The sequence below is a fragment of the Scylla paramamosain genome, chromosome 28 (genome assembly GCF_035594125.1).
Source record: "Scylla paramamosain isolate STU-SP2022 chromosome 28, ASM3559412v1, whole genome shotgun sequence".
In the NCBI taxonomy this organism is placed as follows: Eukaryota; Metazoa; Arthropoda; class Malacostraca; order Decapoda; family Portunidae; genus Scylla; species Scylla paramamosain.
The window spans coordinates 5,110,001-5,125,000 of record NC_087178.1 but is presented as its reverse complement, the minus strand read 5'-3'; the positions used below and the strand labels follow the sequence as shown (position 1 = coordinate 5,125,000).

The following is a 15,000-nucleotide window of genomic DNA, read 5'->3' as shown; positions in this document are numbered from 1 at the left end:
TTTATTTATTTATTTTTGAGGGGGCGTGTCCTTCGAGTGGCCTTGGTTGGTAACGCTGTCTCTCGTAACTCTTTGTCTGGTGTGGTTGGCTTCTGGTAATACTGAATGCTGTGTTGGGGTGAAGTTTGTATGGATATTTAGAGATGAGACTGAGTTAGAGGTTCGTTTTCCATTTTTTACGATACCAAATTTAATATACTTCAGTACGGTAGCGTGGGTCTGGAAATGCTAAGGAATTACGGGAACAAAAAATGTCTGGGGCTGAAAAGGTTTACCAGACTGATTTTTACTTTCCCTATAGTTACGCTCCGTTAATTTTCTTCTTCCAGGTTTTATTCCCCTGCTTAGAATTTGCACTTCGAGTTGTTTTTTTATCAGTTATTTTTGCTCTTGGCTGATTTCCTTGATACATAAAACTAGAGAAACCGTCTGGAGGGTGAGAGACCTACGAAGAACATAACAAATAAGAAAACAATGAAAATATAATACTAGGTGCAGCAACGTAGTAAAAAAAAATAATAAAATAAATAAATAAATGATAATCTTCACAAGACACTTTCCATTTCCTCTCACCTCACACACCTTTCCTCCATCCAGACTCCCTCCCTCCCTCACACACACACACACACACACACACACACACACACACACAATCTTGACTTCATTCCCAAGCCACACAACTAACCCCTAAACCCCTTTAATCACACTCTCTTCCTTAAAAGTATCCTCTTAAAATCCTACACACACACACACACACACACACACACACACACACACACCCTTCCTCCCACGCACTCCTACACACACCTTCCCACACACTCCTAGCCACATGTCACCCTTTTAAATATCAGTACACACACACACACACACACACACACACACACACACACACACACACACACACACACACACACACACACACACCCTTTAAAATCTTGATACCTTTGCGAACCCTTTAAAAGCCGCACCTCACCCTTGGAAAACCCTTTAAACACTGCACATCCCCCTTGAAGACCCCTTTAAAAACACACACATCACTCTTGAAAACCCTTTAAATTCCAAACATCACCCTTAAAAACCCCTTACAAACCACACATCACCCTTAAACACCCCTTTAAAAAATCACACCCTTGTAAACCCTTTGAAACCTACACCAATCAAACTAACACGCCATGATAACCCTTTCTCCACCCCCCTCACCCACCACATACTCAAGAGCCCCACATAGAACCGTGACCCCCTTCCCCCACCTTCCCCCCACTCCTTCCTCCCCCCTCCCCCACCCCTAGCCAGGTAAGAATAGCATAATAATCCTCCCAAGTGAAAATGAGCTTGGTGTCACCGTATCCTTTTCCTCCTCCACCACCACCACCATCGCCACTTACCACCTTGCACGCCGGGGACCTCCTCCTCCTCCTCTTCCTCCTTCTGTGTCGTTCTTCTTCTTCTTCTTCTTCCTCCTCTACAGCACTGTTCTCCTGTTTCATGCTTCTTCTCTTCTTCTTTCTTTTTTTTTCTTTATCTTCAATATCTTTATTTTTATTCACCTTTTTCTCTTCTTTCTGTTCCTCTTTCTATTCTTCCTCCACCTTCAAATCTCCCTCCTCCTCCTCCTCCTCTTCTTCTTCCTCTGCTGTGCTGTCCCGTCTCTCTGTCCTGCAGCTAATCAGTAGTAGTTACCAAACAGCCTTGTAAGAAATTAAAGGTCTGCTGCTGTTTGGCTTTCCTTTGTATTCATTTGTATTCCTCCTCCTCTTTATCATCCTTCAACATTCTCCTTTCGCCCTCCGAATTCTCCTCCTCCTCCTCCTCCTCCTCTTGCTCCTCTTCCTGGTCCTCCCTCCACGCGCCGTCAGTCCTTCACCAAGTCGCCCTTGCCGCGCCCTCAGAGCTCCCACTACCTTGAATATTTGCTTTGCTTGGTTTAGTGGGAGCAATGTAGACCGCGGTGATTTGGTTCCGTGGGAGAGAGGGAGAGGGAGAGGGAGAGGGAGAGGGGGAGGGAGATGGTTGGAGGAAGGGGACAGAAAGGGCATGACGTGCAGGAAAAGATGTGAGTGATGGGGAGAAGAAGGGACAAAAGGAAGGAAATGGGGATAAAAAATGGCGGAGGGAAATGAAGAAGGGAAGGGAAGGGAGACGAAGGGAGTAGAAAGGAAGAGAAGAGAAGGGAATGAAGGGAAGGAAAGGAAAGAGGAAAGGAGGGAAGAGGAAGAGAAACGAAAGGAAAGGAGGGGAAGCGAAAGGAAGAGAAGGAAAGAGAAGGAAGGGGAAGGGAAAGGAAGAGAAGGAAGGGGAAAGGAAGAGAAGGAAGGGAAGAAGAAACAGTAGACGCAAAGAAGAAGAGGACAAAGAAGAGATACTATAATAAACGACACAAAGAAGGAAGGGGAAGAGGAGGGAGGGGACAGAGATGGGAAGGATAGGAGAGGAAATACGAGAAAGGGATACAGGGAGGGAGGGAGGGAAGGGAGGGAAAAACACACTGACTGGAGGGAAGAGACGGAGGAGGCAAAGAAGAGAGAAGGAAGGGAGGAAAGATGATCCAGAAGTGAAAAGGAACGGGAGGAAGAGAGAGAGAGAGAGAGAGAGAGAGAGAGAGAGAGAGAGAGAGAGAGAGAGAGAGAGAGAGAGAGAGAGAGAGAGAGAGAGAGAGAGAGATAAGACAAAGGAAAACAAAGGAAGAGAGAAAAATGGATTAAGAAAAGACAGCGAAACGAAGGTGAACAAGAGAGAGAAGATGACAACGAAAGGAAGAGAAGGAGAAGAGAAGGAAGACAAAAGAAGAAGATACGAAGAAAAAGAAAACTGAAGGAAATGAGTGTGACTTCCTAGAGAGAGAGAGAGAGAGAGAGAGAGAGAGAGAGAGAGAGAGAGAGAGAGAGAGAGAGAGAGAGAGAGAGAGAGAGAGAGAGAGAGTCACACTATAACCTCGGACTCCAAAGTGACTTAAGAGATAATTCTGTTTACGTTTACGAGTCAGTTGATCCTCCTCCTCCTCCTCCTCCTCCTCCTCCTCCTCCTCCTCCTCCTATTCTTCTCCAGCTCTACCCCTCCGCTCCCTTTCTTCCTTTCTTCTCTCTCCCTTTCCACGTACCCACATCCTCTCTCTCTCTCTCTCTCTCTCTCTCTCTCTCTCTCTCTCTCTCTCTCTCTCTCTCTCTCCTCCAGGCGCTTTCACGAGAGACTGAAGGAAGGCATGTACTGTAGAGAGATGGAGGGAAGGAGGGATGGAGGGATGGAGGGAGGGTAGCGCACATCTGTTACTGGGGATGGGTGGAAGGGAGGAAGGGGAGGGAAGGGGAGGGAAGGGAGGGCACCGTACGTACGCGTGTCCCTTTGTCCATCCTCGCTACCTCCTCCCTTCCCCTCCCCTCCCTTCTCTTCTCTTCGTCCCTTCAATCTCCTCCTCCTCCTTCTCTTTCTTCTCTTACTTCTACGTTCTATAAATACTATCGCTACTTCTAAGTACAATTTCTTCTTCTTCTTCTTCTTCTTCTTCTACTGATTCTTCTTCTCCTCTTCCCTTGCTCTTACGTCCTACAACTGCTGTCACTACTGCTAACACCTTCTTCCTCTTCTTTTTCTTCTTCTTCTTCTTCTTCTTCTTCTTCTTCTTCTTCTCATCCTTCACAACCACTACCACTATCGTCCTCTTCCTTCTACTCCTCCTCCAACGTTCTACAACCACTACCACAATCATCATCCTCCTCTTCCTCTTCCTCCTCCTCCTCCTCCTCCTCCTCCTCCTCCTTCTCCTCCTCCTCCTCCTCCTCCTTCACAAAGAGGGTGAATTATACGCGACTTGAAGCAAAATTTGGACGTGTCACAAAACAGATGAAGCTAATTTGTCTTTCCTTTTGCTTATTTCCATTCTTTTCATTTCCATTTTCTATATTTTCCACTCCTTCCCTTTCCACTGTATCTTCTTCCCTCTCTCCTTCCTTTTTCTCCCTTATTCCCTTTCTTTTTTTCTCTTTTTCGTCCTTTTCTTCTCCCATTTTCCTTTCCATCTTTTTTTATTTCGTCCTTCTCTCTTTCCTTTATTCGTACTTTTCCTCCCTGTTTATCATTCCTTCGTTCTTCTCTCCCTCTTTCTTCTTCCTTTTCTTCCCGTTCCATCGTCTTTTCGTTCTTCTCTCATTCCTCTTTTCCTTTCCACTCTTCTCTTTGGTTCTTTTCTCCTTCCCTTCTTCTTCTTCCTCTTCTTCCCTTTCTATCATCCCTTTGTCCATCTCTCCTTTTCCTTTCCCTCTTCCTCTTCTTCTCTTTTCTCAATTTCTTCATTCTTCTATCCTTCTGTTTTTTTCCTTCTCTTTCTTCCATTTTTTTCATTCTTGTCCTTCCTTTTTTCCATTTTTCTTTGGTTTTTCTTTCATTCCTTACTTTATTATTTTTCCTTATTCCCCCTTGCTTCTCTTTTTCCCATTCCCTTATTCCTCTATCCCTTTTATCCCTTGTATTTTTCCTCCTCCTCCTCTTCCTCTACGTTTTCTTCTTTCTCCTCTTTTCTTTTCCGCATCTTTATTTTTCTTCCTCCATTTCCTTTTTATCATCCTCCTCTTATTTCTCTTTACGTTACTTTAATTTCTCTCTCATACTCATATTCCTTCTTTTCATTTTCCTTCTCTTCTCTCTCTCTCTCTCTCTCTCTCTCTCTCTCTCTCTCTCTCTCTCTCTCTCTCTCTCTCTCTCTCTCTCTCTCTCTCTCTCTCTCTCTCTCTCTCTCATCCTTTCAGTCCTTAACAGATCAAAAGACAAATTATTCCTTAGAATGTAATCTTGACAGAGTGCTGGGGTGATGGGGGAGAGGAAGGGGTGATGGGGTGGAGGAGGGGTGACGGGGAGGAGAAGGAGTGAAGAGGGTGATGGGGTGACGGGGGTGTAAGATATGACAGGGAGGAGGAAAGAAGGGGTGATGGGATGCAGGAGTGCTGGAGGTGATGGGGTGAGAGGAAGGGGAGGATGGGAAGTGACGCTCCACCCACTTCCACAATCTTATCTTCCACCATCGCCACTGCTGCCTCCTCCACCTTTCCACTCACAGTCTCTCGTCCATCACTTCCACATGCCTTGCTAATTTCCTCCACCTGCTCCCTCCTCACCTGTGCCTCGCCTCCACCTGTGTTGTCCACCTTTCTTAGTAACTTAACCTATCTTACTCTGCATTCTTACTTAACTTTATAATCTGACGTAATCTAATCTAACCTAACTTGGTCGACTTTAAAACCTAACCTAACGTAACTTAACCGAACCTCATCAGCCTTACTTAACCTAATCTAATCTAACTTCGCCAACTTTACAACCTAACAGCCTATCTAACCTAACCTTACCAAACCTAACTTAACCTAATCTAATCTAACTTCGCCAACTTTACAACCTAACAGCCTATCTAACCTAACCTTACCAAACCTAACTTAACCTAATCTAATCTAACTTCGCCAACTTTACAACCTAACAGCCTATCTAACCTAACCTTACCAAACCTAACTTAATATAACCTTTGCTAACCTCACTTTACCTAACCTAACCTAACTTTACCTTATTTTCATCTATCCATACCTAGCCTAACTTAACCTAATCTAACTTAATTTAACGTTATTTTAGTGAACCTAGGCTAACTTTACCTTGCTTCGTTCAGCCTTACCTGTCCTAACCTAACCAAGTCTAACATAAAAGAAAATACAAGAAGGTGCAAGAAGTCAGATATACGTGGCTGTGCCTGAACAGTGTACCTAACGTAGTCTAATGCAACCTTATCTTTCCTTGCCAAAACAAACCTTAATTAACTTGATTTTACCTTACCTCACCTTACGTAACCTTGCATAACTTCACCAAACAATGCCTTACCTAACTTAAGCTAACCAAATCGACCTCACACACAATGCCTTACCTAATCTAACCTAACCAAATCCACCTAACTTAACCTAGTCTAAAGCAAATTTATCTTTTCTTGCCAAAACTAACCTTAATTAACTTTATTTAATCTTACTTCGCCTTACGTAACCTTACCTAACAATGTCTTACCTAACTTAACCAAATCGACCTAACCTAACCTTGTCTAACATAACCTTATCTCTACTTACCAAAACAAACTTTAATTAACTTTACCTCACCTTACGTAACCTTACATAACCTTACCAAACAATGTCTTACCTTACCTAGCCCAACCTAACCTGAACCAACCTTTCCTCACCAAACCTAATCTGCCCTAACCCAAGTCAAACTAACCTAACATGAGCTATCCCAACCTAACCTAACCTAACCTATCCCAACATAACTTAACCTAATCTAACCTATCCCAACCTAACCTAACCTAACCAAACCCAACCCAAACTAACCTAACCTAACCTAACCTAACCTAACCCAACCCAACCCAAACTAACCTAACCTAACCTAACCTAACCTAACCTAACCTAACCTAACCCAAACTAACCTAACCTAACCTAACCTAACCTAACCCAACCCAAACTAACCTAACCTAACCTAACCTAACCTAACCTAACCCAAACTAACCTAACCTAACCAACCTAACCTAACCACCTACCACACCACAACTACTAATACCACCACAACTAACCACGATCCCTCCCCCTGCCCCCCTCCCACCAACTGTAACCCACATTCCCAACACCCTCACCTCCCTCCCACGCCCCCCACCCCGCCCCCGTCCCATCTAAACGGCCACCTGCCCCGACACAACACCAAAACATGAAGATAAAGGGATGGTCACTGTCCTAAAGGTGGGGTGGGAGGGGGTGAGGGTGTCCACTGAGGGGGTAGAGGTTAAGGGGGAAGGGTGTTTGGGTCAAGGGGGGTGGGGGAAGGAGGGGGTCACGAAAGGTGTTTGCTGGACAAATGTCTTGGCTTTACCTGGGATAATTGTTAAGTGGAAAGGTGTCTCTCTCTCTCTCTCTCTCTCTCTCTCTCTCTCTCTCTCTCTCTCTCTCTCTCTCTCTCTCTCTCTCTGTAACCATCACCATCACTACGCCCTTCAACATTCACCATGCGCTTTCTTCTCCTCCTTTTCCTCCTCCTCCTCCTCCTCCTCCTTTTCCTCCTCCTCCAGCCTCTTCTACAGCTTCTACCGCTGTAATGATCCCCTGGGGCAGCCCTTGTGGGTGGGGGAGGGAAGGAACGGCAGGAAAGGGAGGAGTGAAAGGAGGAGGAGGAGGAGGAGGAGGAGGAGGAGGAGGAGGAGGAGGAGGAGGAGCGGGCCACTAACTAGTCTACACGAATCATTAACTAAAGTAGGCTCTCTCTCTCTCTCTCTCTCTCTCTCTCTCTCTCTCTCTCTCTCTCTCTCTCTCTCTCTCTCTCTCTCTCTCTCTCTCTCTGACATCTCCCTAACTCACGAAGAAAGAGGAGGAGGAGGAGGAGGAAGAGGAGGTGGAAGCGAGACTCGAGCCAACAAATAAAAAAACAACAGCAATAAAGTGTTTCTCATAAGGCCCTGGAGGAGGAGGAGGAGGAGGAGGAGGAGGAGGAGGAGGAGGAGGAGGAGGAGGAGGAGAAACAGAAGCAGAAATGAAATACGGAATGGTTGGACGATGGATAACAAGAAAAATGGTACACGCACACGAAGAGGAGGAGGAGGAGGAGGAGGAGGACATCGCCCCAGACACCTCGCCTTCCAGATGACTCGAGGCAGGTGTGTACAGGTAACCAGCCAGGTGAGGAGGGCCACAGGTAATCACAGGTAACACGAAGAAAAGGAGGGAAGGGAGGGAAGGGAGGGAGGAGAGGGAGGGAAGGAAGGGGAAGGGCGACACAATACAAGAAGACACAGGAGGTTAGTTGAAGTCAAAGGGAAGACGAAGAGGAAAAGGAGGAGGAGGAGGAGGAGGAGGAGGAGGAGGAGGAGGAGGAGGAGGAGGAGGAGGAGGAGGACGGGGAGGAGGACGGGGAGGTCTTGGGGTCTTCGCTCCCTTCTTTCCCCTACCTCTCCTCCCCTTCTTTCCCCTACCTCTCCTCTACATGCCCTCCTTTCTCTCTCTCTCTCTCTCTCTCTCTCTCTCTCTCTCTCTCTCTCTCTCTCTCTCTCTCTCCGGGGCACTCTCTCATGATAAATTGAAGGTGAAGTAACTGCCTGATTTATAGAAAGGAGAGAGAGAGAGAGAGAGAGAGAGAGAGAGAGAGAGAGAGAGAGAGAGAGAGAGAGAGAGAGAGAGAGAGAGAGAGAGAGAGAGAGGCGCCACGTGGGAGAAAGAAGGGAGGGAGAGAGGGAATGAGGAAAGATCTCACGGGGGAGGGAGAATAATAATAATAAAATGAAATATTGAGAAAACTGAGAAAAAAAATCTAATAACCGGAAAAATATTCTATAAAACTCGTTATCTCGCATTTAAGTGGAAATAATGTAAACTGTGTGATATTTGAAGGGAAAACTTAAAAAAAAATAAATAAAAAAAATACGAGGATAATTAAATAAAAAAAATCTCAAGTAAGAATCAAGTATTTTTTTTTCTTATCTTAATCATAAATTGTATAAAGATGAATAGTTTGTATGTTATTTTTTTCTTATTTCTTCATCATTAAGTCTCAATTCATCATGTCTAGATTTTTAGCGCTGAAACTTACGTATATAATTTCTGCTTTTGCTTCTATGACAGCTTACTACAGGCAAATCGGTTCTTGATTAAATTATACAGTTTTACATCTTTTTTTTCTTCGTCTTTAAGTCTTTTACTAAGAATACTTCATTTTATATTTTCTTCAGAACCAAGAGATTTTTTTTTTAAGTTAAACATTTTTCTCAACCTAGATATGCTTTTTCAATCGATTTTTTTCTTTTCAAACTATACGCATTTTTTTTTCAGTTTCTCTTTCGATACCTGCTATTTTTTTTCTTTTGCCCATTCACATATATTTTTCAATCCCGATAATTATTTTTTTTCGTTTCAATACCTATTACTTACCATCAATACCTACATACATACATTTCCCACTTCAATTTATACCATCAACTAATCCTGACTGGAACTGAAAGCCCAAACTTCACAATATACATCTTTTCACTTCTTTTACTAATTCAGTGACATACATAACCACCCCACACACGCACTTGTAGCACCACACCTGAACACACCCTGGTCATAGCGAAGTGAGTCATTACACTTACTAATATTCTCCACGTGCTGTTTTTTTTTTTTTCACTTCCTGGTTCTGTTTACAAGACAAGAAGTGTTTTTCGTTTTCCTTTTTCTTAATTAATTACAGCGAGAGACATTAATTTTCCACATAATTGCAATGATTAACAACTCTCTCTCTCTCTCTCTCTCTCTCTCTCTCTCTCTCTCTCTCTCTCTCTCTCTCTCTCTCTCTTCCAATTATCTTTCTTTTCCTGTTTGTTTATCTTGTTTATCTTTCTATCTATTTATCACCTTGTTTTCAGCTCCTGCGTTATTACCTTATTTACTCTTTCTCTCCTCCTCCTCCTCCTCCTCCTCCTCCTCCTTTATCTATTACTTGTTTACGTCTTTCGCTTCATATTTACAGCCGGGGTTCTGTATGGAGAAAAGCAGGTCGAGACAGAGAAGGAAGGGGAGGAAGGGAGGGAGAAAGGGGAGAGAGAGAGGGAGAGGTAAAGAGGAGGGTCTGAGAGAAGAGGGGAGGGCGTTAACTGCCTTATTGTGTGTTAATACCCAGAGGAGGAGGAGGAGGAGGAGGAGGAGGAGGAGGAGGAGGAGGAGAGCGCAAGAGTGTAGAAGAAGCGAGGGCAGCAAGGCAGTGGTGGTGGTGGTCTTGAGAGGCGGAGGAAGAGGAGGAGGAAGAGACAGGCGGAAGAGGGAGTAAGTGGAGGAGGAGGAGGAGGGCGGGGATGAAGAGAGGGAGGAGGCAAGAAAAAGAAGATAAGTAAATCGAATAGGAGGGAAAGTCCAAATATATGAAGAAGGAGAAAATAGAAATAAACGTAGGAGTAAGCGGAGGGAGGAAGAGGTGGAGGAAGAAGAAGAGAAGGAGGAAGAGAGACGGAGGAAGAGGACGACAAAGAAGAAGAGGAGAAAGGAGAGGAGGTGGAAAAGGGGACTACATAAAGCCAGTGGGTTCCATCGCACTTACTCTCTCTCTCTCTCTCTCTCTCTCTCTCTCTCTCTCTCCCTCTCTCTCTCTCTCTCTCTCTCTCTCTCTCTCTCTCTCTTCCCCCTCAAGGTTTCTGATGACATACAATAAACGAGAAAGCAGTGAACAAGTGAAAGAGGGGACACGAGAGAGAGAGAGAGAGAGAGAGAGAGAGAGAGAGAGAGAGAGAGAGAGAGAGAGAGAGAGAGAGAGAGAGATACCTTCCTTCCTTCCTTCCTTCCGGCTCCCTTCCTTAGCCTAACTTCTCTCTCTAACTATTTTCCCCTCCTTTCCCCTCCTTTGACATTTCCCCTCTTCTTCCCTCCATCCCCTCTCCCCTCGTCTTCTTCCTCCTCTTCCTCCTTTTAATTCGTCTTTTCTTGTATTCCTCCATTTCATTTACATTCATTATTACATTTTTCCCCTCTTTTCATTCGTTTTTATTTCCCCTCCTTCGTTCCTCCTCTTCCCCTCTTCCTCATTAACTCCCCCCCTCTCGTCTCCTATTGCTATCTCCCCTTTCCCCCTCCCCTAATACTCCCCCTTTTTCCCCTCTGCCTCCCCTGTTTCCCCTCCTTCCTTCCCTCTCTCCTAAGTGATATATTCATTGCAATACTTGAGCTGGGACAGTGAAATCTCTCTCTCTCTCTCTCTCTCTCTCTCTCTCTCTCTCTCTCTCTCTCTCTCTCTCTCTCTCTCTCTCTCTCTCTCTCTCTCTCTCTCAATATATTAAGTCAGATTTTTTTCTCCTTCTGTCAAATTATCTTGCATTAAAATCAGTCAAATTATCTTGCATTTAATCAATCAATCAGTCAGTCAGTCAGTCAGTCAGTCAGTCAGTCAGTGATTTTAAAGAGGCGACACAATATCAATAAGCCTATCACTCAGTCAACTAATTAACTGAAGGGTCAGATTATCAATGAATCGCTCAGTTAGTCAGTCAATACTTCTAGTTGTCAAATTATCGATCTTTTAGGAAGCCAAGGTACCAATCAGTCAGTCAGTCAGTCAGTCAGTTAGTCAGTCACTCATTACTTCTAACTATTAAATCATCAATCTTTTAGGAAGTCAAGGTACCAATCAGTCAGTCAGTCAGTCAGTCAGTCAGTCAGTCAGGCTAGAGGCGACACAATATTTATCAATTAAATCATTATCTATCAAAGAGACACCGAACTACTTATCAACATCAACCACTCAAAACACACACACACACACACACACAAACACACACACACACACACACACACACACAAGCAGTTAATACATTATGTTCCCTCTTATCTCCGTTAACTCGTCAATCTCTATTATTACTCGTTATTATCCAAACACTTATCTATCAATTTAAACCTAGAATCACCAATCAATCAGTGAATCTAATTAATTAACTCCAGGGATCAGCAGAAGGCTCCTCCCCCCACCATTCCAAAACATACACATCGCAGCATTGCCCCAGAAACAGAAGCTGATATGGAAAAGAAAGCAATGCGGTGTAGTTTTGAGGAAGAAAACAGTGAAATACGGAATTGAATTGGTACTTTTTGCATTTTAGAAAACGGGTATAAATATTCTGGCCTTCATCGTGTTAATCAACCAATCAGTTAATCAAAGTTACCATGATATCACTAATTAAGTAATTTCTCTCACATTAACTCTTTGACTGGCACTTGGTAAACATTTTCCTAATTACTTAACCCTTTAACTGCCACCTGGTACACCTTTCCCTAACTACCAATCACTCTGAGACATCTTCCCTTGATCTACAGCCACATCCAATCTTTGAACTGAGAAGAAACTGCAAAATGTATTCTTTCATCGCTAACTTTCTTGTAGATGCTTATAAAGACTGCACGCATTGCTTCTGGTGCTGATAACTGTTTCGTGTCGCAGTGAAAGGGTTAAGATGTTACCTAATCTTAGTACATAATTACTACTATGTACATGTTGAATCAAATGTCTATCACCTAATTTCCACTGCTGTCCAAAATACTAAGCTTCAGTTGGACTCCTTGTACTTCTATAATTACCTGTTTGCAACTTATTCGGACCAAGGTATAATAAAACGCTTCAAATATTTTAAGACCACAAAAACACTTACCTCTCTCACCACCCACACTCACCACCTTACGCTCACCAGTCACTCTAGGTTAGGTTAGGTTAGGTTAGGTTAGGTTAGGTCAGGTCAGGTTAGGTTAGGTTAGGTTAGGTTAGGTTAGGTTAGGTTAGTCTCCCCTTACCTTCTCCTTGTGATGGGGCTTGGTGATCCTACACTTAGGGATTATCTTGCCCGCGTAGGTCATGTTGGTGATAAGATCCGTGACCTCGTGGACCCGAGCGAAGCCACCCTGCAGGAAGAAAAATATTGTGGTTAGTGAGGTGGACTGGATGGGTGGAAGAGTGGATGATGGAGTTGTTTGTACGGTACAGTAAGTATTGGAGTAAGGAATGTAGGGTGTTGTGTTGTGGTGTGGGTGGATGGGTGGATGGTTGAAGGGAACGTGTTGTTTATTTGTTTGTTTGTTTGTTTTTGTGGTTATAATGAGATGTAGCGAGCAAGTGAGTGAGTGTGTCGTTATTGCTGCTGATGTTGTTGTTGTTGTTGTTGTTGTTGTTGTTGTTGTTGTTTTGGGTGAACGTGTCTATTTTTTAGAATAGAAAGAAATTTATAGCTTCAATAATAATAATAATAATAATAATAATAATAATAATAATAATAATAATAATAATAATAATAACAATAATAATTAGGGGGAAGAAAAGAAAAAAAAAAGGAGAAGAAAGGGAAGAAAAAACTGTATAGCTTAAATTCTGAAGACACAGAAGAACAAATCGAAGAAAACGAACAAAAACAAAACAAAGCAAAATAAAGAAGGAAAGAAACTGTAACAAGAAAACAAGACGACGAAGGAGAAAAGTTGTATACTCTCTCTCTCTCTCTCTCTCTCTCTCTCTCTCTCTCTCTCCTCTCTCTCTCTCTCTCTCTCTCTCAGGTAGGCAGTCGGTAGGTAACGAGGTTGGTAATTAGAAGGGCAGGTAGAACGGAAGGAAGGTAAGTTGAAGGGTAGGTAGGTAAGTGTCTTAAGTGGGAGGAGGAGGAGGAGGAGGAGGAGGAGGAGGAGGAGGAGGAGGAGGAGGAGGAGGAGGAGGAGGAGGAGGAGGAGGAGTGTACCGTATTATTGTTAAGTGGCTGTAAGGAAAAATGGAGAGAAAAAAAAAGAAAAAAAACACGAAAAACCAATAATATGAAAGAAACAAAGAAAGAGAGAAAGAGATAAAAAGAAACACGATAATGGGGAAAAGGAGAACAAATAATACAAGAAAGACGACGAAGAAAAAATAGGATAAAAAGAAAACGGTCTTTTTCTTCATTTTTTTTTCGTCTTCTTTTTTTTCTTTGCCAATTCCTCCACATCTATTGGAGGAGGAGGAGGAGGAGGAGGAGGAGCAGGAAGAAGAAGAAGAAGGAGGAGGAGGAGGAGGAGGAGGAGGAGGAGGAGGTATGGCTTCGTTTTCATCCCATCCTCCCTCTTTACCTTCCCTCCTCCCTTGCTCTTCCCCAGTTTCCCTCCTCCTCCTCCTCCTCCTCCTCCTCCTCCTCCTCCTGGCCTTTCCCTTGCTAAGTCCTCTCGCAGACCAAATGGGCCCCAGACCTCTACATCTTCCCGTTCGAAAGGAAGAGCCGTCGTTCACATCCTGCCTGTGTTCTCAGTCCAGATATATAGCTCTCTCTCTCTCTCTCTCTCTCTCTCTCTCTCTCTCTCTCTCTCTCTCTCTCTCTCTCTCTCTCTCTCTCTCTCTAGTTTTCCTCACATCTTACTCTCAAACTACAACCTCCTCCTCCTCCTCCTCCTCCTCCTCCTCCTCCATACATAACCGCAATGTTCCCGACAGCTTTGCAAACAACTCCCCTCCACTCCCTCCTCCCCCTCCCCCCACCCACAGCACGCGGCAGACTGCACTGGGAGAAGGGAAGTGCAGGGGGGAGGGAAAGGGGTTAGTCTGTGCGGGGGAACAGGCAGATGCGGGCCAGTGGTAAAGGCATGGGGAGGAAATGACGCTAGGGAGAAGAGGAGGAAGGGGAGGAAGGGGAGAGTAGGGGAGGTTAGGTCGGGAAAGGGGGCGGGGTCTTTGTTGGGGGGGAGAGGTGGGTTATGGTTTGATGAGGAAAGATTGGTGTGGGTGTGGGTAGAGTGGATGTGTGGGTGAGTAAGTGTGGATGCGAGGATTTGAGTGGATGTGTGTGTGTGTGTGTGTGTGTGTGTGTGTGTGTGTGTGTGTGTGTGTGTGTGTGTGTGTGTGTAAACGAGGATATAAGGGTGAGGATATAAATGTAGGTGTGGATAGCTGTGGATGTATGAATATATAGATGTGGATATAATGTGGATGCTAGCGTGAATCTGTAAGTGTGACTGAATTAAGAGTGGAAGAGTGAGACGTGGCTGTGTGGATGTGGATAAGTGTGTGGTAAATGTGTGGATAAGTGCGGAAAACTATGTGGATAACTACACGTCTGTGGGTATGTGGATGGATGGGCAAGTGGATACGTGTGCTAACTGGATGAATGAATGGATGAGGGCGTGGACTTGAGGGCGTGAGGGTGAGGAAATGGATGAATGAGTGAGTGGGTGGGATGAGAGTGGGTGGATGAGAGTGGGTGGGGTGAGAGTGGGTGCAAGCTTAAGGTTGTAAGGGAGAGGGTGGGCAACACTGCTTTAAGTCCTCGACAACAGTGTGCTCTCTCTCTCTCTCTCTCTCTCTCTCTCTCTCTCTCTCTCTCTCTCTCTCTCTCTCTCTCTGGGCGAGGCGGCCCTTAATAATGCACACGCCAGTTATTGTGCTGACGATGCCGACGGGCCGAGGAAGGCGAGGCAATGCAGGGCGCCTCGTTAACATTATCATCATTACTGTCATTATTATTACTGTGGTGCTGCTGGTAATGGT

At 44.4% G+C, this 15,000-nt stretch overlaps 1 protein-coding gene across 1 annotated transcript in view; it reads right to left on the bottom strand.

Moving 5' to 3' along the window:
* Positions 1-15,000, bottom strand: part of LOC135115142 (serine/threonine-protein kinase PLK1-like) — a 95,933-nt gene that overhangs the window by 36,767 nt on the left and 44,166 nt on the right. Inside the window, exon 2 of the mRNA XM_064031643.1 lies at positions 12,297-12,404. Within this exon, the coding sequence (XP_063887713.1) occupies positions 12,297-12,404 (108 nt within the window). The remainder of the gene's footprint in view (positions 1-12,296; positions 12,405-15,000) is intronic.